Source organism: Kryptolebias marmoratus, linkage group LG14 (genome assembly GCF_001649575.2).
Source record: "Kryptolebias marmoratus isolate JLee-2015 linkage group LG14, ASM164957v2, whole genome shotgun sequence".
Classification (NCBI taxonomy): Eukaryota; Metazoa; Chordata; class Actinopteri; order Cyprinodontiformes; family Rivulidae; genus Kryptolebias; species Kryptolebias marmoratus.
In genome coordinates this window covers 9,792,781-9,816,696 of record NC_051443.1, presented here as the reverse complement: position 1 = coordinate 9,816,696, position 23,916 = coordinate 9,792,781, and the positions used below count along the sequence as shown (strand labels likewise).

Sequence of the window (23,916 nt, the reverse complement as noted above, 5' to 3'; positions counted from 1 at the left end):
AATGGATGAGATAGTCCCAGTTTGAGTCTAATTAAAAGGTTCTTTGGACCTCTTTTGCTGAAAATTAGCATGAATGCACACTGAGAATCATTCATGGATGCAGGGTTTGTTTTTTGTTTTTTTTAAGGTTTCGCTTACATGCACAAACACAGACACATATGAACACTTAAAGACAGAGAATAAAACATGCCGACTCACAGGAAGGACGGGTGGGCCACTGACTCATGTGACCTTAAAGGTCCTATTATGATGACCATTATAACAACAACTTATAAGCCCGTTACGCCCAACCTGATCAGAACTGAAGATCCCTTATTGATGAAGGTGAAACAGCTTCAAGAAACAGGAGAAGTCCAGTGGCTTTCTATTGAACCACATTGGATTGTCATGTCCTGTATGACTAAGAAATAAAGATAAATATTAAAAAATATAATATAATCAGAAAAAAAACTTAGGGGTGCTGATTTTTCATCTTAGCTGCTCCTCACTCCATTGCAAACCTCTTTATTGGCAGCTGGCCAATAGGACCCCACCAGCTGCAAGAAGCAGCATTGCAGTCTGAAGCCCACAAAACTGGAGGACCTTCACCCCTTGGCTGTGCCTAGTTCTTCTTTCAATGAAAGTGATTAATGAAATCTGTGACAAAGGGCAACTCTGACAAAATCTAACCCTTACTGGAAACAAATCTGACTTGTGCATGTGGACAAAACTCTAATTCCAGTTGCACAGGGAGATGGCCCTTAGCGAGAGGCCCAAGAAGCTCACGAAGTGTTCTACAAAGCATTTTGTTGAACCTGGGTGAGGTCATAAAGGTGCTGTATAAATCTGGACCATTTACCACTTGCATGACAACTGACTGGGACAACTTTCATGCACCCACAAATGTCCTTGCAAGATCTTGTCTAGTATTTCATGACCAGGAAGAACACTAAATCAGTTTTCATCCAAATTACAAATCTGTAGAAAATACCAATATATTTTGCCATTCTGTCCAAAACAAAAGAGTTATTTTTTTTGTCCATAACTGAGCCAACCATCTAAGTTTACAAAGAAATTGGAGAGGTTTTAGGAAGATTCCACTGAGAGCGCACACACACTCGCACACAAAAACAGCAACTTCGAGGCCCCTGCAGCAATGCTGAACCAAGCAACACCGACTGCTGCAAGAAGCCACAGACAACTTCCAGCAGTGTCTGTCCAGACGCACACCTTCAGTGACACACGAACAGCGCCGAGGTGGCAGAGGGCGAGTCACTGTGAGCAATCAAAGCAGTGCAGAGGGACAGAGATGCCACATACCTGCCACGATTTATCAGCATCACAGCCTCACAGTCATCCATTCACATTCCTGTTCTACAAGGTGCCGGAGAAAAGAGAAAGAGCAAGCGAAATAAAAAGACAGTTAAATCATTTGGCAGAGACTGTTCAGTGGTGATGAACATTTATGGCACTCTTCAAAACCCTCACACCAAGTTTTATTCAGCAGCTATTTCCACTAATAAAACCAGGTTTTAAACCTTTCTCTTACAACATTTTTTATTGGGTTTATAATCTGTTTGATGTTGTTATCATGTAGGCATCAATACTATTAATTTCATTTTCTTACATTACTGCCCAATATCAGTGCACAGAGTTACAATCAATAACTAACATCTTAATTGTGAATTATTTATTATAATTTTGTTTTTGTGTTGTGATCCTCAATTTTAAATAGAAAAAAAAAATGCACACAAAAGAAATCAGAAGATCTAGAAAAATTTGTAAAAGACACAGAGAAACTGGTGACATCTTATATCTAGTAAAAATATTACCAAATATTACCAAATTGAGAAATACCTCTGGGCTCTGAAAATGTTTTACTTTGTGGTAATTCAATAATTTCATGTTAACATTAACAGTGACTCGTAATTATGTGTTAGTGAGTTGCCACTCACAGTTCACCTTTTTTTTAAAAACAGCTAAATAAACCCCAAAAAAGTAATTAAATCAAATAAAACCAACAGTTACATGGATGTGTGTTTGAAGTGCAAACCCACTCTCAGCTGGCCTGAGGGGTTACAAAAACAACAACAAAAAAAGAACCATCTAAAATGGCATCCCTAAAGACACAGAGTTATTTACATCCAGCTCTCTGAGGACCTGGGCTGATGCCTCACCTCGTCATCCACCGCTGCAGACGGACAGGACAACAGGAAGGTGGCAGGCAGGTGAACGCTCAAGGACTTGGAGAAAATTTACATTTTACTTTCTTTTAGTGAATAACAGGCATCTCATACAAAACCACTGCTTGAAAATCAGTGGCAATTCTTCAGTTAGTTTTTGATCATTACCCCCTTGAGCGTACACACACAATAACCACATGCACATATAAAAACACCAAATACCAATTTGTAAATACCATTTACTGCTCTTACAAACTTTTTACTCATTATATAGCTCAAATAGTGTCACTATCCATGTTAGCATCTATTTTATGATTTAGGACTACTTCATATTTGTCTCTAAAAAAATATAACAACATAATTGGGATGTACACTTGCTGTGACAAAAGTCTATTTACCACAAGTCCAAATCCAGGTAAACACGTGTGTCTTTCCTAATTCTGCTAGTCAGATAAACTTGTGTTCCTTCGGTGGGTTGATGTGAAGATTTTGCATGTGTGTCGGCAGTAAAGTTGGAACTCAGTCTTGGCGTTTCAGCTTTGTTATCCTTTCTACGAAACATTGCAACAGTTGCAAAAAGAGATACAAAATCACTTTAAGTTTTTCTGTTCTTTGTTTATGTGTTGTAACAAAAATCCGCCCTCACTGTGAAAAGTATCGAAGAGGCTGGCAAACAACTTGGTGTTTTATCGCCACCTGGTGGTAGTGTTAGCAACGCTTTAGTACCAGAAAAAAAAAAGTTGCTCTTCAAATTGATTTTTGCGTTATTTATGTAAATCTGTGCGTTTTTAACAACTATTCACATATGTAAGAAAATACATATTGCCCTTTTATAAAGAAAAGTATAGGAATGACTGCTGTACAAGAATTTGAAAGATTTGTTTTTAAGAAATGTGCAACCGTACAGAAAAAAAGCAGTTTTTATCCTGAATACTTCCTGCGAGTTGGAGCAATCTTTTCAATGACTGATACACAGCTGTTATCAAACTACCTATTTTTTTCAATTATAGGTGAGGCACTATTTTTTTCTTTCAAACACAACATTTATATAATTCTGTAAATGCAGTATAAAGAAAACAATAAAAAGGCATTCAGATCAGACTTTACACTACTCATACACATTATTTGGTGCTGATCAAAATACACAAAATAAACACAATTGGCATGCTGTCTGGTGTTGTCTCAACAACCGAAGAGCACTACAAAGTACAAGTTTTGCTCAACCATGTCGTTTTTGTGGTCAAACTATTTCCATTTGTTTCCAGCTGTGTCAACATCTAACTGAGCCACACTCCTCTCTGCAACTGCTTTGTGAAAATTCCAAACATAATTAGCCAAAGCAACATTCCTATTGTCTTTTTTTCAATATATATTAAAATTTAATTGTCACAAACACAAGATTTTAAAAAGACATTAAAAGGTTTGTTCGTTTTACAGTACATTTAACAGCCAGAATGGATATATTCTGCACAAACCTTCAAATCTGTTCTTTTTCTGAACATTAATAAACATAATTTTCCCTTTAGATATTCACAATGGGATTTTTGCACAGGGATTGCAGCACATAAAAACTTGTGTGTCACTGCTGAGACTATAGTCTATGCAGCCCTCAACTGATGTGCAGAAGAAGAACGCAGGCAAATGAGAAAACAGACAGGAAGACTACAGATAACCGAACAAAAGAAGTGGACAGACAAAAATAAAATGTACACAGGTTGACAATTGTGGACACACAAACAGGTCAATACATGCAGAGACAGGTCCATGAGCAGGTGGGTAAACAAGCACAGAGATCGTTTACACTGGATCAATCACCCAGGATCAGATAAGAGGACTTTAAACAATCTAAAGACCTAATACTTATAGCTGATCAAATATTTCAAAATGTCATTTTTTACTATAATTAGTCAATCAGAATTTCTGAAATGAGGTTTTATTCAAAACTACATAAAACCTGTATTGAACTTCTCTCAAATATAGTGACATAACAAACAAATGGGTTAATTTTGTTTGTTTTGTTTTAGTTTTAGGGTTATGAGAAAAAGTCAGGGGTTACATTAACCCTATAGGATTTAGATTTGTGGGGTATTTAATTGTTTTTTTGGACACCCTGGATCACTTTCAGTTTAGAGGTATAAAACATAGCTGTGATAGTTTAAAATAAAAAGAATAATTTGGCAGCCATGAGGGATTTACATAAAAAAGGCCATTTGTACATTAAAAAAATGTCAAGTTCTTAGTGTGGGTAAATCTGTTGTATTTTTAGCAGGATGTGCGTAGAAGAAAATCTGATTGCAGCCTCATCTTATCATAAAATGGATCAGATTTTAGCAGTGCAAAGATGCGCCATCATTTCCCTTCACATGTGCATCTATTTGTGTCTGCTCTACCGATGAACTTAGATTGTGCACATGCCTGTCTATGTATGGATTGGAATCTAATAATCTGTCTGTAGTACTCAAGAAAAAAAGTAAGATGCTCCTCTGCGCACCTTTGTCACTGAAGAAATGTCATCCAAGTTCGGAGTCTATGATGGAAAGTTATTCCCCCGGCTCAGCCAACCTTCTCTGCCACCGCTGAGTGCGAGCCCTGATGTTTCCTGCCCTATAAAAATCTGCAGCACGAATGGCAGCAGTTGGTTGTCTCATTATGCAGACAGAAACCAACCTTGTTTCTAGCCATGACAAAATTCCTGAGTCAATTTGTGGTTGTCAGTGAAACGTACCAGAAATGGTAACTGTCCCAACAACAGTAGCAGTAAATCGTCCATTTGGTTTGTGTTCACCCAGGAGAGCTAGCATCCTGTAATGATTTCAGAGATGTTTTTTTTTTTTACAGAGAAAAGGCAGTCAACTGTTCACCATTATATCTGCATGCAATGACCCCTAAGTTTTCAAAAGAGCAAATATTGTAAATATATACTATAAATAAACAATGTTGTCTGCTATAGCCATAGAGTTTGCCTCAGCTCATGCGCAGAAACCTCACAAGGAATCCCACTGCTGCTACCAGCTGTGGTAGAAATGACAAGGAAAGCTAGAAAATATAGCTTAATCTTTTTTTTTTTTTCAATTGATTACAAAAGAAATGTTGAGCAGAAAATCCCAGGGATGAGACCTTTCCAAGCAGTTGAATGGGCCTGCCTTAAGATAGTCAGAGCGCTTTTAATAAAAGCTGTTCAGTATCTAAGGAGGCTAACCTCGTCATGAGCTGGAAGGCTGCATTACAAGGAGGACTATATGAGTTGGCATCAGAATGTCAACAGACACGTACTCTAAGTGACAATTCTGTTACACCTAATAAAGAGATATCACGAGATCTTGTATCATAAAATCTTATTTTCTATAACAGGGGTCACCAATATGTGGAAGAGGAAGGTGACAGCTTTTCCTGCAGGGGTTATTTATTCGACATGAGAACCATGTTGAACACAATAGCAGCACCAGCAAATAACAAGTTTCCTCTTTCTGGGTCACTGATTATAGGTGCTCTGTGGCCTGTGACTCAGTCAAAACACTTTTACATATACTGAAATTTGTCAAAGATAAACGATTTAGAGCTGGTATCTTTTAAGTTTGTATGAGAAGGTCATTTTTTCTTGCATATTTTGCTTCAATGTCCTCCACACTGCTCAGTCTATGAAATATCTGTTTAATTATATGAGACATTGGGTACCTTGTCTCCAAACAGTTGAACAGAAAGGCTAAATGAACCAATAGACACAAATCCCAGCAACAGTTTGTGGTGGACTTGTCTTGTCTTGGTGGAGGGAGACCATTCCAATCTTGGCTTCATTCTTTTTTTTATCATTATTATTATTATTTCAATTGGAACAAAGAAACCATTTTTCTGCCTGTGCTGCATCAGCTTTTACTCTGTGTCTTCCGTCTGAAAGTTAACGCCTACAACCTGGTGAAGCTGAGATTACAAACCCACAAATCTTAACTGTAAATCCCTGCTGGAGGTCCCAAAGCAAAGCAGCAGCGAAGACATGCCACAGTCAGAGATTTGCCAAAGCAGCTAAACATGCAATCAGTGATTTGTTTCATGTTTGTCAGCCCAAAGGGTGACTGAACGCTCCAAATATACTCACACAGCTCAACTCCAACGGTCGTTTGTGCAATGATTGAATGCTTCAGCTGCAAATGCGTGCATAAAGCCAGAGGTTCCAAACTTCTCAGCGTCTGATCCACAAAATAACAGCAGCAGTAAATTCTGATCCCAGCTATCTTTGGTTGAAATATGCAAATATTGCAATTAGGTCACTTAAACAAGGACATAATGACAAAAAAAAAAAAAACATCATTATATTATTTTTATTGACTTATAACATGTTTTATTTCTCACAACAGTTATAGTTAAATCATTTTTAAATTTTATTTTGTTTCTGAAAATCATCCTATAACACCAAACTTGATGTTTTGTGACCCATACTGGGGTCCAGATCCCAAAGTGGAGAACCTCTGCATTAAGACATATTGTCCAGTTCACTTTCCATAACTTGTTCATGACCAATACATCTCAGTGAATACGAGTCCCCAGTCCGTTCATCCATCTATCACTCCATCCTACCATCACTTGTGAACAGCACACCCAGATATTTGAACTTCTCAGGCTTGAGGCAAAGACTCACCCCGACCCAGAGGGAGCATGCCACCTTTGTCAGGTTGAGAACCATATAAATAAAAACTTAAACTATGAGAGCATAGGATACCAGGAATGCTTTTAAAGGCTTTCCTGTCCCTGTATAACCAAAGCAGGAACTATATCTGCATCCTCAGTACAAAGTTAAACTCGTTCCTAGAGTGGTTTTGACTCCGCCAGAGCTGTCCCATGTCTCTGAGCTTTCTGTGGTGTTCAAGGCACATTCGTGAAGAGGAGGGTGTCTGGTTTGAGAACCTCAGGGTCTCGTCTCTGCTTTTTGCAGATGATGTGGTTCTGTTGGCGGGTTTGCATCTAAGTGTGAAGCAACTGGGATGAGAGTCAGCTCCTCTACGTTTGAGGGCATGGTTAGGATCACTAAGAGCTTGTCTGGGTCTGCGAAGCTCAGCCCCTTCTTTAGTCAATTAAAAACTGAGGTGAGATTTCAAATCAAGAAAAATGTGTGGTTTCCCACCTTCGTTGTCGTTACAAATGGAAATAATATTCTCTCAAGCAGCTTACGTTCAGGATTTTTTTTTTTCTGATACTGACAGATTTTCAGCATAACTAACCTGCTTGGAAAAATATCTCAGACTCTGTGGTACTGTCTTGGTATATCAAAGATGCTGTTTGCTATCAGTTGGTTTTGTTAAAAGATTTAGATGTCAGCTGATAGTTCAAAGATGAAACTTTTAGAGACATGCTTCCCCTCTTTTCGAAAAATGCATCGTTAGTCTGTTTTTGCCAGCACATACACAAAACTTACTCACTTGACAAATAAAACTTGAGGCCTTTTTAAGTCAGAAGGCTTAACATTTGGATGTGAAAACGACTTTGTTTACAGTCGAATCATTGGCTGAATGTAGATTGTTCAAGGATCACCTCAGTGGTTTTGTTTTACTCGTTTTAGATTCAGTTTTTCTTTCTGTTAGGATACAGAATCTGATGAAAGCAGGAGCTAAATAACACTTTCCCAGGGGAAATAACATTCAGCTGCTAATAACAAAGATTTACCTGTGGCAAACAGTCTAATGCTTTCATTATTAACATGCTTGATGTTGACACTCAGTGTATTTATAGATTAGTAGTGTGGCATTTTTTGAGAGAATGCATATCTCCCATTGCCTTTCATGCCAGTTTCAAAATAAGATGATTTTGTTTTGAGAAGGTACAAAGTTATACTTGTTTTGGTCAAACCTTGTAAATGCTGTTATTCTTGATCTCATTTTGCAAGATCTCATGGGATCTGTTAGCACTTGAAGTATGTGTTGAGAAAGAGTCTCAGCTACTACTACACCAAATTTATCTAAATATCTGTAAAGCAGACTGAGTTGTTGCTATTTTTGTGTTTGCTAAGGTTGCTTAGCTGTGGCAGCTATCTTGAATGGGGTATACTTCAAAGTTAATCAGCTGCAGAGGTACGTCGAATGATTAATTTTTTAAGAGTTTCATAAACTTCATCCTCTGGTTCATGGGATTTTTTGCTTACACTGTAAAAAAATAAACACGCAGACATTAGCAAAAACAGCACAGCCTTCACCAACGCTCAGTAAATATCCTAAAATACAATTATTTTGTTCTTTAGACTATTTGGAGCTCCATTTGTGGCTGCAATGCATTCAGCTTGTGCGACTTCAACAAAAACGTGAAGAAAAGCACATGTGAGCAGTCGTAAGGCAGCTTCATCTCCAAACTCCAAACTCAGCCACGCAGGCAGAGTTTGTGACCAGTGTTTGGGCTTAAAGCTGCCGTTCATATTTCATGAAGCTCAGCTGACAAAACAACGGTCTCTATCAGACGCTGCCAGCACTTAACTGATGTCGACTCTCATCTTTAGATGCTGAACTTTCATGCATGACCTAGTGGTATTTGGGAAGAGCTGTGAATCATTCGGGTTGGATGTGGAGTGAGAATCCTCCCCTCTCCATCCACACCACACCCACCCACACACACACCTGTGTTTATTAGTGGATGACTGATGTCTGTTGAGTCTGATAAACTGCAGGATCACTGCTGCGCTAAAAGCAATGCAACAGTACCTCTGTGTGGTCATCCGGAGAACTGCACAGTGACTTTAGAAGATAGACTGCCTGTCTGAATTCATCCAAACTTATTTATAACTTTAGTCTTCATGCAACTGTGTTTTTGTAAGTAACACACATTTCTAAGAAACCCTTTTATTATATTCTTACCCAAATATTTCTTGATATTTTGGCAAATTTTGCTGAATGAACACAAATAGAACTTTTTGATTATCAGCCAAGATCTGAAACAAGGCTCACTCCTATCAATGTTAACTCCAACCCAGTGCCAATCTGTTACCACAGCTGTGGATCAAGGAGTGGATACAATGGCTGAATGACTTCTTTCCACACCAAATTGGCATTTGTAATCAGACCTAATAGAGGATTTCACCCTACTGACATGGGGCGAGCAGTGTGCCAATACTGGCAACTCTGTTATCCATTTGATTTTATAATAAAATCACTGCAAATACAGCCCCACGACCCTTTAGCATGTACAGTTAGAGTTAACAAATTTGTAAATCCTGCTAATGTCATCCAGTCTGCACCAAAATGGACATGGATGATATTATTCCAGCCATAACTCATTCACAAAATCTGTGGGCATGACATAATGGATTATCATTGTCCCCTAGAACATTAAAAAAAAATCTGCTTCTCTTCATACTTTCTTTAGGAAAGCTGGTCTGCACATGTAACCTTTCAAGACCTACAGAAATACTTCTTGGATCCACGGCCTAAATTCTACCAAAAAGTCAACCATTTTAGATTAAATAATTTTTTTTTACATACAATATATTCAAACAAACTCCTCCTAGAGGTTTCAGCTTGTCAAACTGAATACCATTCAGTATATTCTTAAAGGCATCCGTGATTAAAAGTTATCATTAACTTAAGTCTTTATTAAATGGGGATGAAGTGGCTTGACCTCAAAGTTTGATGTTTTGCCTCAAAGCAGAGAATTCTTATAATTCACACATAAACCGTTAAATCTACACCACATTTAAAAGGCTTGCTAAGGATTTCCTAATGATCGTTTCTATATTTATGTATTTCACAAAATACAGTACACCCTACAAATTTCTGCCTTTGTCCATCCTTCGTCACCAAAGAGGCTATAAATTTCAGAGGCATCATCCAATGGGTATAAACGCACGGTGCAGCATTTTCAAAACTTTGAAATGAAAGATAAACTCAAATTTAAGAAGTCTGATGAGGTTTCCTAAATAAACACGGGAACATCGAAATAAAATGACCTCAACAGTCTTTTGCCACCCAACAGTAAGAAATAATACCTCACAGATGGGACATTTTTTTCAGATTTCAAATGAATTATCAATCTTTAATACTTAACACGTATAAACATCAATGTATTGTCATCACCAATCTGTCACCATGTAACAGAAAGTTGGAATAACTCCTCAAGCATGGTTTGATTTGACCCAAATTCCTCATAATGTTGGCAAACAAGGCTTGCCAACAGCTCCACCTACTGATTGTAGACACGTTGTGGGCACGTCTGGGTGTAAACAAAAGAGACTGTATATTAATATTGGTATATAATATCAATACCAGTCGTCTTTAATTGTGTGGTGAAATGCTCATATAAGAAAAAAAATCACAGTTGATCAAAAAGTAATGAGGCAGCTGTTTTATTTTACCACACATGACGTGATAATCGAGGCACAAACAGTAAACATTCGACGACCGTGCATGTATTTTAGATATATCCAGGTAATATGCAATAAACTGTTCACACAGAAACACATATTTCATAGATACTTCAAGGCGGATGCATGATGTGAAGCACACAAAACAGACTGTCATGAAGTCAAGCTTTTGGCACAACAACAATCTAAAGAAACATCGTAAGCTATTAGGCAACACACAACATCATGTCATTACAATGTAAATGCTCTTATAGATAGTTTCACCTTTATGGCTTTCCCAATATAGGCATGACTGGCTTGAAAAGTGCCACAGGAATACTCAAATTAGTCCAAACAAAGTCTTGTACCTGGAGACAGCTAACAATAAGCGTGTCAAAGTGATTATAACATAAGAGTGTGCAAAAAAAAAAAAAAGGCAGCCTTTTAGTGTGAAATCTCCTCCATATGAATGCTTGTAGCAGAACAGGCTCCTCATCAATCTCTGGAAACACTTTGCTGGGGCTCATGCACATGTATGTTGGAAAAGTTAAATGTTGTATGGTTCATTTCTACTTTAAACTTTAGCCTGACCCCTCTGATCAGCAAATGAAACAGGTGCCTCTTCCTGCTCCCAAACTAGTTTAAAGATGTTTCTACTCCAGGCTTCTCTTCCTTCACTTAATGACATCACTATGATACGTATTTGCATAATATCTCCCCAGTGGACAGTTTAACACACCCTGGGCTTAGTGAGATAGGGGCCTTAAAAGAGACAGGAGCTAAAATTAGGCGTTGTGGGGTTTTTTGAGCAGCTGTTAAAACCTCTTCAGATGTCCAAAATCAATTTATAAGCCTGGACGTTTCGCTTAATACGAACATTTCCAGTAAATAACATAGTTTTAGATGTGCTGCAAATCTATAAGGAACATTTTTTTTTCATAACAAAATAAAAGTTCTGCCTTAATATCAAGAAAAATAGACATTTTTAGAATTACATATGTGTACTCTTATTAAAAAGCTACTGAGCTACAGTGACATAGAAGAACCCTCGGTTACAAATGGGTTACAAATGCAACAGTTTTGATTATTAATTTCACCACAACCGGATTTTAAGACAACGTTATGGACTGATAATTTCCTGTGAATTCTGGGTAAGTGAAAATCTATAATCAAAAGTAAATTCTTGGAGTATTCAGCACAATAATACTGATGAAAAAAAAACAAGCATTGCTATTAAATTTGACAGTGTTATAAATAAATTTTGTGTGTATTCTTATGCTCGAACATGTAAAATACACGTCAAGGATTTTGACAATCAGCTGTGCAGGTCAAAAAGTTAATAAAATAAAACGCTTTATATACTTGAAACAAAGGTAGTTTCTGCTTTAACTGTTTCACTTTTTATTCTTTGCCTGAACTGGCGAACGTCTACATTATGAAATACTGAGATTTATTGGGAAGAATGATTATTTTGTTTAGTGTTGTTAGCTTTGGTACTCATTTCTCACAAAACATACAACTACTGAAGTGTTGGCCATGGGTAAATAAAATAAAATGCTACAATAACTCCAGGAAGAGTAAAGAGTTTTGTAAATCAGCGCAGTCTGTGATCCAGTCACAATCATTTCCTGAAAAGTTTCGGCACAACTGTTGTAGAGTTTCAGTGTTTTGGAGCATTTGAGCCAGTTTCGTCATTGATTATTATCACCCACCGCCAAGAGCAGCAGCCTATCATGTATCTGCCTGTGTCTGTGCGTGTGTTCGTTTGTCTGTCTGTTGGCAAATTACCTCATGAATCACTGGACAGAGTTTAATGACACTCTCAGACAGCAATCATTGGGCGTACTGGACGTCTATAACTAAGTTTTGGAGTCAGCCCAATTCAAGATGGCTGCCACAGCTTTTCAACCTTAGCAAAATCAGTCAATTTTACTGATATTGAGCTCAAGTTTTGTGTGGTAGTAGATGAGTTATTTCCATTAAATACTCTGAGTGCCAACATTATGTGCAACACCTTTGCTTAAAACTTTGGCAAGCAAGGCAGCAGGCAGTAGTCCTTCAAAGAATGCTACCAGTGTGGAACTTTTTTAGAACTTTTTAAAACACTTTTGGGGTCATTTCAGGTCCTCTTTGCATGTCACCTTTCTAGCCACTAATGGATTTTCTGCTGTAAACCCACCTCATCCCTGTTGTGTGGTTCTTACACCTTGCCAAATGTCATTCATTCTCCCTTTCCGGTGACGCAGGTTTGCAGAAGTAACAGTATGTCTGTGGCTGAACCAAAAGAAGTTGGCAGGGCAGCTTCAGGTGAATATCTTGTTCTATTAATCCACACAAAAAGTTCAAAAAACATCTTTTGTTAGGAGTTTGAAATAAGCTGCAAGACTGAGAATACAAGTATGGAAAGTGTTAAATGTGAAAAAAGTATGTTTTATTGTCTAAAAAGCTTTATTTTGACTTAGATTATTGGGTAAACTGTAGATTGTTGATAATAACCTACTAAAGTTAATGTTAATTTGCAGGTGTTTCCATTCTTCTTTTGACTTTGGGTTCCACTGAAGTAATTGACCACTATTTAAACGCAACAACGAAGTGCACATGTAAAAAAACATCAACCACAGGAGTTACTTCATGCAATGATAAATAAGTAACGTAGAAAGTCTCCCAAATGTCTTAACAAGTTGATGATGTTGTTTTTTTTTATGATGAACGCTCTCTTTCTTTGCCCAGCATTATATCGGCTTGTTTTGTTTGTGGAATCCATAGATTTATTAAAACTCTGACCCGGGTGTTTTATGGTTTGCAAAATAAAGGCATAATCTTTTCATGACCATCAGCTTCACGGACATTTGAGTTTACAAAATACCTTTCCTACGTTTTCTGCAGGGGAGCGTCTTTACAGCGGCACTAAACAAAACACAAACTCATGAGTGCATTTCAGTCCCGTTTGCCTTCTGTTAATGCAGTAAATGTTGGCTGTAAAGGCCACACGAAAGCCACAAGTGTCAGGAAATTTACAGCATCACAACACCTACACTGTATGTTTGCGAGGTCTCACCGAAAGGAGTGGAAGCGGTGTGTGTGTTTTAGTGTGTGTGTTTGCACTAATGTTTGGCTTCTCGGGGGTAAAACTCAGCCAAGGTGCTCTGAGGGATCCTCTTCAGCATCTCTTTGGGGAAGATCCTCATGAGCTGCCATCCGATGTCCAGAGTCTCGAACACACTCCTGTTCTCATAGGCACCTGGGCACCCAAACACACACACAATGGCGCATCAACAACCTTGCTACATTGGTTTGCAAAGGAGGATTTTGCAGACTTTTGAGATTTCTTTAAAGCTTTAAAATGTTTTCACTGGGGTTCATAAACTAACCAGTTTGCCTAATCAGTATCAGTGAGGTAGAGCTTTCCACCAACAAGACAGTCAAGGGTTGATGCAAAACAGTCGATTCTTTAAAACCTCATTTCATGGCTCAACTCACCACTTGCATCTCTGCTGCTTGCAGATCATGTGGTTCTGATAAATTCTGCAGAACTCAACAACAGCAAGCGCCGGGGCAGCCAAGTGTAAAGCTGTTGGAACCAGAGTCAGCAACTACAAGTCTGAGGCCAAAGTTCTCTGTCAAAAATGGCAGATTGCTCCGTGATGGGGTGAGCCGCTGGTCAAAGCGTCATCACTGGGCTGTTTGCAAAAATGTGCTGCACCAGCTATTATGGTGAAATGAGCAAAGCTGGAAAGTACAATGTCACAAATGTTCACAAGATTCAGCTAGTTATCAAAAGACCAATATTGTGGATACAAGCAGCAGAAATAAGCTTCTTTATTTTCTTCGTAATGTGGCTCCATAAGCACAGCCTTTCAGGTACTTCAGTTGGAAAGGCCTTCAGAGTACTGTTTTGGGAGCTTTTACAGGCACGGCCAGCTGGGAAGAAGCCCAGGTGATAAAGAGTGAACTCATTGAAAGGCTTTTTTCTGGCCTGAAAAGCCAGATGAGATATAAAACCTGGAAAGTAGACCTGGTAATTGGGACATATAGCAGAACACCCTGCTTAGCCTCTTTCTGCCACCCCCTGGCCTGTAATGGGTGGCAGAAAATGGTTCGGTCCACTAATAAATCAATACACCACGCACAGTTTAAAATCATCTCTGTTTCTCTATTTCTCTGTCTTTAAGCCATCAAAGCGTCTTGATGTAAACAGATTCACCAGCGGATGAAGTTAGGCTTAGGTTTAAGGTAGAGTTGCTTTCTGCACTTCTAACCAAACTAAATAAAAGACAAAACTAGCATAGCTGCATAATTTTTATTCAAATTCATCTGGTTTGCTGCCTATGAACTATATCAAATGTGGGATATCTACTGCACCTTGGGAGATGAAGTTCTTCTCAAACTTGGTGAGGAACTCCAGATAGAGCAGGTCATCAGCAGTAAGAGCCTCCTCTCCCACGACTGCCTTCATGGCCTGAACGTCCTTTCCTATGGCATAACATGCATACTACACACACACACACACACACAGGTTCAGTAAGGGTTGGTAAAAGTCTGTATACGTACTACAAAGCAGCTTTGTTCTTACAAGCTGGTTTGAAACATCAGAGTGGTCTCTGCGGGTCATTCCCTCGCCAATGGCAGACTTCATCAGTCGAGAGAGAGATGGCAGCACGTTGATGGGGGGGTAAATCTGATGGGGAATAGAAAAAAAGAAGTCAATTAGCTGTGGAGGCCATCTTGAATCAAGTTGACTCCAAAGGTTAATCAGCTGTAGATGTACATCCACTGTAAATTCAGTAAGATTTCAAGCCAAGACCAAAATATTTCCAATGCGAGAGGAACAAGCCTAAAGTAAAGAATCAAATCAAAGCTCATAAATGATCCTTTAGTCAAGATTAGCAAGTCTGATGTCAAATCCCAGGACAAGGCAAAACTTACAAACCTTCAATGATGGTCTAATGTCATGACAAACATTTTTAAATCAAGTTCTACATTAAGTTCCAACTCAGCTCCTCGGTCAAGTTTCAAAGCCTAAAACAGACCAATAAATCCAGTGTTATTTGTCCGATTGAGACCTGTCTGTTGAAGTCAGGATCTAAGACACAATTCGCTGAGGTCAAAACAAGCTCAGAGTCACATTGGACGCATCTTAAATCAAGTCCTGAGAAAAACCGATCGAGTCAAAGTGATCAAATGTATGACTTTTGTTTAATGAGAGTTGACTTCTAACTACAAACAGTAGAACACAGTGGTGACCGGATCTATGACCATTATATAGATAATAAAAGCCTCTTCAGATGTGACACTGTCATGATGTCCCCATGTCTGCGAGGCTGCTCTTCATTACCTGTCTGTTATGAAGCTGTCTGTCCACATAAATCTGCCCCTCAGTGATGTAACCAGTCAGGTCGGGAATGGGATGAGTGATGTCTGAAAGACAAAAATCACTCTGTTAACACAATTCTGCAGCATAATCAGTTCATGTGTGATACTGTAAGAGCGTGTACCATCATTAGGCATGGTGAGGATGGGGATTTGGGTGATGGAGCCACTGCGCCCCTCTACTCTGCCAGCTCTCTCGTAGATCGTCGCCAGGTCAGTATACATGTAGCCGGGGAAGCCTCGGCGGCCTGGTACCTCCTCTCTGGCTGCAGACACCTAAGAGAGGTTAAAAAAAAAGCATGGAGCTCTGTTACAATTTTCTGCACTAATTGTGTAGTAAATGCACTGAAAACATGGCTGACCTCTCGAAGAGCCTCGGCGTAGGAGCTCATATCTGTGAGGATGACGAGGACATGCTTCTCACACTGATAGGCCAGGTACTCAGCTGAAGTCAGAGCCAAACGAGGCGTGATGATTCGCTCAATGCTGCAGAAAACAAAGAAGCTTCACTTTATTTCCCATTTTTACATGTTGTTTCAACATAACATGGTTTTGTAGTGTTTAGATTCAGTGGTATTACTGAATCTAAACACTACAAAACCATGTTTACATTTTTTTATTTAAAGAAATCAGTACATAATCAAATTTTACAGCCTGAAGCACTGAATTTAATCATTTTATTCTTTTAACGCCAAATCTAAAGTTACACATCAAAGTGCTTTGATTTGACAAGGCATTTAGTATCTAAGATTTATTCGGTAATCTATCAAGGCACAACTTCAAAAACATAATTTTTCCGTTTTGTTGTGATTTATAGCACTTCTGCTTATGTACAAAATGAAGTCGACAGCTCAAGTCTAGTAAGGACTCATACGTGGGGTCGTTGGCCAGGTTAAGAAACAGACAAACATTGTCCATGGATCCGTTCTCCTCAAAGTCCGACTTAAAGAACCTGGCTGTCTCCATGTTCACCTGGGCAGAAAAACAAAAACAAAATTGGGGTTCAATTAAAAATAGGTAAACTTCTTTCTGGTGACAAAAACGTTCAGTCTGTTAGTTAATACAGCAAAGTTAAGGTGGTTTAAGGGGAAATTTCAAGGAAAAACCGAGATGTGACAGAAAACTGAAAAAGTTAACAACTCTTTGTCAAAGAAAGACGTTTAAGTTTGTCTAAATGCTTTGCTATGGTGGGTCTTTAAAAGAGCTGTGTGTCAAACTAAACTAAAACTCTGTACAAAAACTATTTTATGAAAGTTATGAGCAACAGTACAACAGGCTGATTGTACTGAATTGTGAGCTGGACATAGTTTTTTACAAACTGCTTCTGCATATTCGGTTTTAAAAACTGATAAGAACCAAATTATTTTTATTTGTTGATTTGTAAAACCCTTAAAACTGGAAATAGGGTCACATTTCTTTTATTTACCACTGTATGAATGACAGTAAAATGAGGTGGATGGTGGTCAAAGTAAGGTTTAATCCACTTGTATCCTCTCAGTCATTCTAGTTTTTAATTTCCTCTTATTTTACACCAACCTGTTTTTATTTTTGTTGTTTTTTTATCCCCTCCAGTAGATAACAAAAGTACAATCCGGTGCAAATGAACTTTCATACGTAATGCTTCTGGATAATCCCTTTTGGGTGTTTAAAGCTTTTTGTAGAAAAGCTGATGCAATTTTTTACATGTCTTGGGAAGAAACAAAAGAAAAAACACAGATGTTTTAAGCCACAGCAGCTGGACGGCTGACAGATTAAACATGAATGCGTTAAAACATGAAACACTGCGGCTGTGTCGATAAGTCTGGAGCAGGACAAGAAAACCCTCTCACCCCCATGGCTGCAAAAACAATAGCAAAGTTGTCCTCGCTGTAGTCCATCACGTCTTTGGACTTCTTCACCAAACCAGCCTGCCGACAGATCTGAGCTGCAATCTGACAAACAGAAGGGAAGAAGGATATGAGGCAAACTTCGACCAAATATCTGAGCACAGTCATTTGTTCACCTTTCGTCCTAATTAAAGATTACATTTACAACATTTTTTCATTTTATTAAACCAGACCAGTTCAAAGGAAATGACACTTTGGATTAATTCATTAAATTTAACCAAGATGAGTCTTCCAGATAACATTGACCAGAGAAGACAGGAAATTAACTGGCTTTCTTTCACTTTGAAGAAACCAGCGATTAGACGGCACCTGGAAAGATCTACTTGGGCTTTCGAATAGAAACGAAGCCTTTAGTTTCAATTGTGATTTTTCTCTGTGTGTGTGTAAACTGCTGAAAAATCTGTTGAACAGAAGAGCTGAAAAGCTGACAGCGAGTTCATCACGAAGAAAAAATGGACAAAAAAAAAACTAGACCCAGTCTTTTTGGCCGTTCTTTCCTTTTTCAAACTTTTTTAAATATCTGCTTTCAATTAAGGAGAAGATTTACAGTTAATGTTGAATTATATTGATTTTAAGGTTGTTGGTTTTTTTTTTGTTTAATCACTTCACTGAGCAATAAAAAAATGAAATGTTTGGTTGAGAAAAAGTGACCATGTTTCTGTATAATTACTTTTCCAAGCTGGTGGTTCATCCATGTGGAAGAAAAAAAACTTTAACTGGTGGCTTTAATCAGCCAAATCTGGTGCCGAAATAAAATAAAATGTAATATGTGTACAAGTTCAGTTTTTATCGACAAACAAAAAAATGATTTGTTTGTTCTCCTTTGTGAAGTTATTTTTTGCGAGATAACATCAAAGTGCTTCAATAATAAAAATTTCACAAGACCTAAAGAAGTAAAATATTATCATCACCTCTCTGTAGCTGGGTTTAACATAGTAAAACTACTTTTGAGCAAATTACCTGCTCTACATGTCATTTGGGAACGATTTCCCACTCGACCTCACCTTGTTCCAGCTGCAACTTCAAAAATCATCAGATCTGTTAAAAGTCGTGCTCAGTACAGTAGCCAGGCTAAATACTGTAACGCACGCTGATGACAACTGATTTCTCTGCGTTCTGTGCATTCAAACACTGGAGGAACATGTTTCCTAACAGAGGTAGTACAGTACTGTCTCTATGGCTGATTTAATGTGATACAGACGGACAGGAGCAAAAAGGAGAAGTTTGTTTCTACAGCTCCTCATGCACGAGGTCGCCATATTGGATTTTGTCTTCAGGGCTGGTCAAGAATTTCTGACCTCCAACTACAAATGGATGCTCAGGTCAGGTGGAGAGCTTTTATGGTCAGGGTAAAGAAGTAAACAATGAACTAGGACCACAGCAGAATGCAGCAGAAAAGTATAAATGTGTCTTATTCTGTATGTATTTGTGCACCTCGTTGTGTGGCAGCCCAGCAGCAGAGAAGATGGGTATTTTCTGCCCCCTAGCGATGCTGTTCATGCCATCAATGGCAGATATGCCAGTTTGGATCATTTCCTCAGGGTAAATACGGCACTGAGGGTTGATAGGCTGGCCTGTGAGAAAATACACACAAGCCCACACACAAAGTACCAAAAAAAGGCCTAATGAGATATTATCACATATATTACAGACAACCTGAGGAGCAGCTTTCACTTTTTTTTTCCAGAACCCATAAAACAAATAGCTGCTAACGTACCCATAATGTCCAGGAAGTCTTCAGCCAGGACTGCTGGCCCTCTGTCAATAGGTTTACCAGATCCATTAAACACACGACCTGCAAACACACACACCGTTTGTGAGCAAACATGCAACTACTGCAGCTTTTTTCCTTCAAAAATAAGGCGAAAACTGAATGCATGCGGAGCGGAGGTGGTAAAGTGGATTTGTACCCAACATGTCCTCAGAGACAGGTGTTCGTAGGATGTCTCCTGTAAACTCACAGCTGGTCTTCTTGGCATCGATGCCAGAAGTCCCCTCAAACACCTGTGGAGCATTTGCAAATCGCTGTAAGCCTTCATTAAACTGAAACTGAAAGTAGTACAAAGCTTTTAATCCTATTATATAAATCTATTTTTTTTAAATTGTTTTTAATTCTAAATTGTTGCCCAAAAACTAAAAGCATATTGGGTTCTAAATTTAGGTAAATACAAACACACAACGCACAACATTGTGCCGTTTTTTTTGACAAAAACTGAGCCAAAATTCTGAAGCAATCTGTGAAAATTTCATCATTCAGCAGTTTGTAGAACTCACTTTCAGCTGTAACAACTTGAAACTACTACATTACATAATCAGTCATAATTCATTGGTGAGGATTTGTGTCCCACTCTTCTTTACAATGTTACTTCAGACAGCTTGAGGTCTTGTCTGGACTTTGACTCAATCATTGGAACACCGTAATTCTTCTCTTTTTCAGCCATTCTCTTGTAGATTTGCTGGTAAGCTTAGGGCACAGGTGTCAAACTCTGCTCCTCGGGGGTCGCTCTCCTGCATGTTTTACATGTGTTCTTGCTTTAAAACACCTGGTTTAAATGGATGACTTGTTGCCGTGCTCCTGGAGAACTTGATGATTTGTTGAGGAGGTAATTAAACCATTTCAATCAGGTGTGTTGGAGCAGGAAAACATAAAACTTCCTGGACAGCGGCCCTTGAGGCCTGGAGTTTGACACCCCTGGCTTAGGGGATCATTGTTTGGATGACCCATTCAAGCTTCAGCTGTCAGACAGAACAGCCTCACATTTTACTTTAGAATTTTTTGCTATACAGATGAGTTCATGGTCGACTCAATGACTGCGAGGTGGCCAGGTCCTGTGGCTGCAAAACAAGCCCCAATCATCACCCTTCCAGCCCACTGTCTGGCAGAAGGTGTGAGGTGTTTGTGTCGATATGCTGTATTTGGATTTTAAAGAACATGCTGATTACGACCAAACACTTCCACTTTGTTTCTATCTATCTCAAAAAATATTGTACTGGAAGCTTTGTTTGTTTGGATTCAGCTTTGCAAACCTAAGTCATGCAGCATGTTCTTTCTAAAACAGAAGCTGCAAGCAGTACTAAAATGTACCCTTAATGGACCCATTATGACAGTTTTAACCACCATTGATTTAGCCTGTCAGCATTTCAAGCTTTGCCAATCACACAATAAGGGTGCCGCACGATTTAAAGCTTCTAAAAGTTCCTCGTGCACACAAAGTACCTGAACCACGGCTTTGGAACCGGTGACCTCCAGCACCTGTCCGCTCCTCTTGGTACCATCAGGCAGGGTGAGATGGACGATCTCGGCATACTTTGGAAACTGGTCAAGCACAGCAAGACCGCAGGGGTTAGTAACACCAAACTGAATCAAATGGGTTTTAATATATCAGACACGTGGAAGGGATGTTCTGATTCTTTAACGATCCTGCAGCCAGTTCCTTAAGATCACAAAATTGAGTTAAAATTCAAAAATTCAATTCAAAAATCTCAGTCCAAATCAAAGAAAAATTAAAAGAGAAAATTCTCTTTAAAGAGCTGATCGATCCTGATATCTTGAGAAAGCCCGAGTGACGTACAGCCTGAACATGTTCATCTCATGGTGAAGGACTTTTAGCTGAAGTGCAGGTAAACCTTGGACCCATGTGCACCTTGTGTCTCTCAGTAAGGCTGTCCTAAATCCGTACACAGCAGCTACATGGATTATAGTAAAGATTTATTGTCATCTGTTAGCTTTCTTAGCTACATTATATCTCACAAACAGGCATTTTAATGAACTAAAATAGTTTACTGGATTAAGTTTAGAGTTAACTGAACTGGTTTTAGTTAAACTGACTGAGTTTATGATCAGACTCCATTAGCTTGGATTAAATTAGATTATTTTTCCTGAATTGATCTGATTTAAAATTAGATTAGATTGAAAAGTATTTTATTTTAATGAACTGGACTCAATTATATATATTTTTTATTATAATTGGATCGGTAAGAATTGCAAATAAATAGAATTTTAAAAAAAGTTTGGATTCTGCATGAACTGAAATAGATTACATACATGGATGAAATTAGACTAGAATTGGATGAAATGTGGTTATTGTTTTATCATATATCAAATGTTTTGAATTGTACATTTTTGCACTGTGTGTATGTATTTTGTACACTACAATTTGTTTATAAAAAGTGCATTTTGTGAACACCCTTCTAGTTGTGCATATAAAAGGATGTCATGTTGAACAAATGGACGAGACCAAAGGAAAGAAAACTCACATGATCTCTCTTCAGGACCAAGGCTCAGTGAGTGGCAGAATCTGTACTTGATGTTAGTAAAATATGAGCACAGGAGTGGGTCAGTCTTACCTTCACCTGATCCAAAATCACCAACGGACCGTTGACTCCAGATACTGTTTTATAGGCTGAGGAAGCACAGAAAAAAAAACCCACATTAAACAACAGAGGAGACAGCATGAAATGACAGACCTGCAACACAAACAGGAAAAAAATGTGGCACCAGCTTTGCAAGAGAAAAGTAAAAACTTGTTAACGAAACCTAATAATTAAAGAGTATTGTAACTGTTCAATCCGCCTGTTGATCGATTGTCCAATTAACGATCACAACCCCTGAAGACCTGTGATCAGCAACACAAAGAAACAAACGAATGAGAACAAACGAAAGACGAGGTTATCACAACAGAAAAAAAGACGTTTTAGAACTTTTTATTTGTTGAAACCAATAAGTAAATAACCAAGGAAAAAATTTAAGTGTTCAGATCCTGCAGTGTCATTAGTGTCTGTTAGCCATCACCATCTGAGCCGATGAAGAAATCTCTGCTTTTATTTCAAAACCAGCTTTTGCAATGCTTTTATTTTGAAGGCGAGTGGGTGTTTACTTCAGCAGCCTCTGCTCCTCAGTCCCAAGAGCAAAGACTGTTATTGTAGGAATATATTAGTACGTGTCTATGCTCAAGAGTTTGTGAGAGATTTTGGAGTTACCGTCATGTCAGCTCCTGGTAAAAAAAAAATAAAAATACAAAGACTGATACAGAATGTAGAGGTTTTAACAACACAGTGTACCCAACATAAACAATTTCCTTCACTGGAGGAAAAGAACTGCCCATTTAATGTTGTTAATTTGGCGCCTGCGTTTGAAATGCTGCAAATCTTTTTATGTTTGCGGGACTTGTTCAGACTTTTGTTATCCAGTCACAATGTCTGCTCTTAGCAGCTCAAGAAAATGATCTTTACAGCACATTATAAAATTCATATCTTGCTAAACTGAGCGTCTGTCCGGCCTTCCATCGTTCTGTTTGTGGCCCTTTTGGGTAAATCAGTTGCTCACCTCTTTGTTAGATGCACAATAAACTTGACATGAATAATATAAATATATGACAAGGGTGCAGAGGTGATGGGGGTGCAGCACAGAAAACCTTGGGCCAACCTTGATATTAATATATGGAAAAGACCTTAGTGCTTAGTGCTTTTGTTAGAGAGAAATCCTGAACTTGGCTGTTTATGGAAGTAGCTTCCACAAACGGACTACATGGTTCTTAGTTAGACCTCTGATCTTCAGTTTGATGTCACATAAAGATTAAAGTGACAGAAGTTTAAGAAGCTGCAGTGGTCTTATCTTGTGCAGCAAGCGCAAGAATAAATCAAATCTTATCATCAATCTGCTGCCTGACAGGTGGCTCTGCAAAGGCATCAATTAGTTATTCTGCGCTGACTCTTTCATAAACACCGATGGAGACCTGCCTCATCATCCCTGGACCTTTTATTTACGCACTCACTCAGGCGCGGCTGGGAGAGGTAATCCCGGCTCACGGCCATGGCGTGTTCCCGGTAAGCGCCGGCGCTCCTGGCGGCGGCCGGAGCGTTGGCCGTCGGTCTGTTGCCGCTCACGGCCGAGGAGAGCTCGCTCATGGCTCCGTTCACCATCCCCCTGAGCACCTTCATCGCCATGTTTTCCACCTGGAACAGCAGCCGCAGCGGCGCCCCTCTCTCCCACCCCCGAGTCGTGACAGCCGCGGCGCATGCGCAGACTGCACCGGCTGCGTCGGCCGGATTTTAAAGCGTCATTGGTTCGTAGACTTATAAAGCAGAGCAACAAAGCCAAAATGTTATTCGTTCACTTTTTTTTTTCTTTTTTGGCTTTCAAAAATAATAAAACAAAACAAAACGTTTATATATGTCAGCTGCT

General features: G+C 38.8%; 1 protein-coding gene across 1 annotated transcript; it reads right to left on the bottom strand.

The window, feature by feature from the left end:
- Positions 1–10,463: 10,463 nt before the first annotated feature.
- On the bottom strand, positions 10,464–23,738 carry atp6v1b2 (ATPase H+ transporting V1 subunit B2). Its single transcript, XM_017427474.3, has 14 exons — positions 23,507–23,738; positions 22,080–22,135; positions 20,950–21,048; positions 19,643–19,736; positions 19,450–19,527; positions 19,167–19,306; positions 17,676–17,777; positions 16,721–16,818; positions 16,209–16,332; positions 15,972–16,122; positions 15,812–15,894; positions 15,050–15,154; positions 14,839–14,968; positions 10,464–13,717 (listed from the first exon to the last, which is right to left on the bottom strand). Exons 1-14 carry the CDS (start codon positions 23,676–23,678, stop codon positions 13,581–13,583), a joined length of 1,569 nt encoding a protein of 522 aa, XP_017282963.1. The 5' UTR covers positions 23,679–23,738; the 3' UTR covers positions 10,464–13,580.
- Positions 23,739–23,916: the final 178 nt, after the last annotated feature.

Coding starts and splice junctions, on each gene's coding strand:
- atp6v1b2 (XM_017427474.3), bottom strand. CDS start 23,678: ATGGCGATGAAGGTGCTCAGGGGGATGGTGAACGGAGCCATGAGCGAG. Junction 19,307..19,449: donor AGACTTCCTGGACATTATGG/GTACGTTAGCAG, acceptor ATTTTCTCACAG/GCCAGCCTATCAACCCTCAG. Junction 13,718..14,838: donor GAAGAACTTCATCTCCCAAG/GTGCAGTAGATA, acceptor TTGGGTGCCCAG/GTGCCTATGAGAACAGGAGT.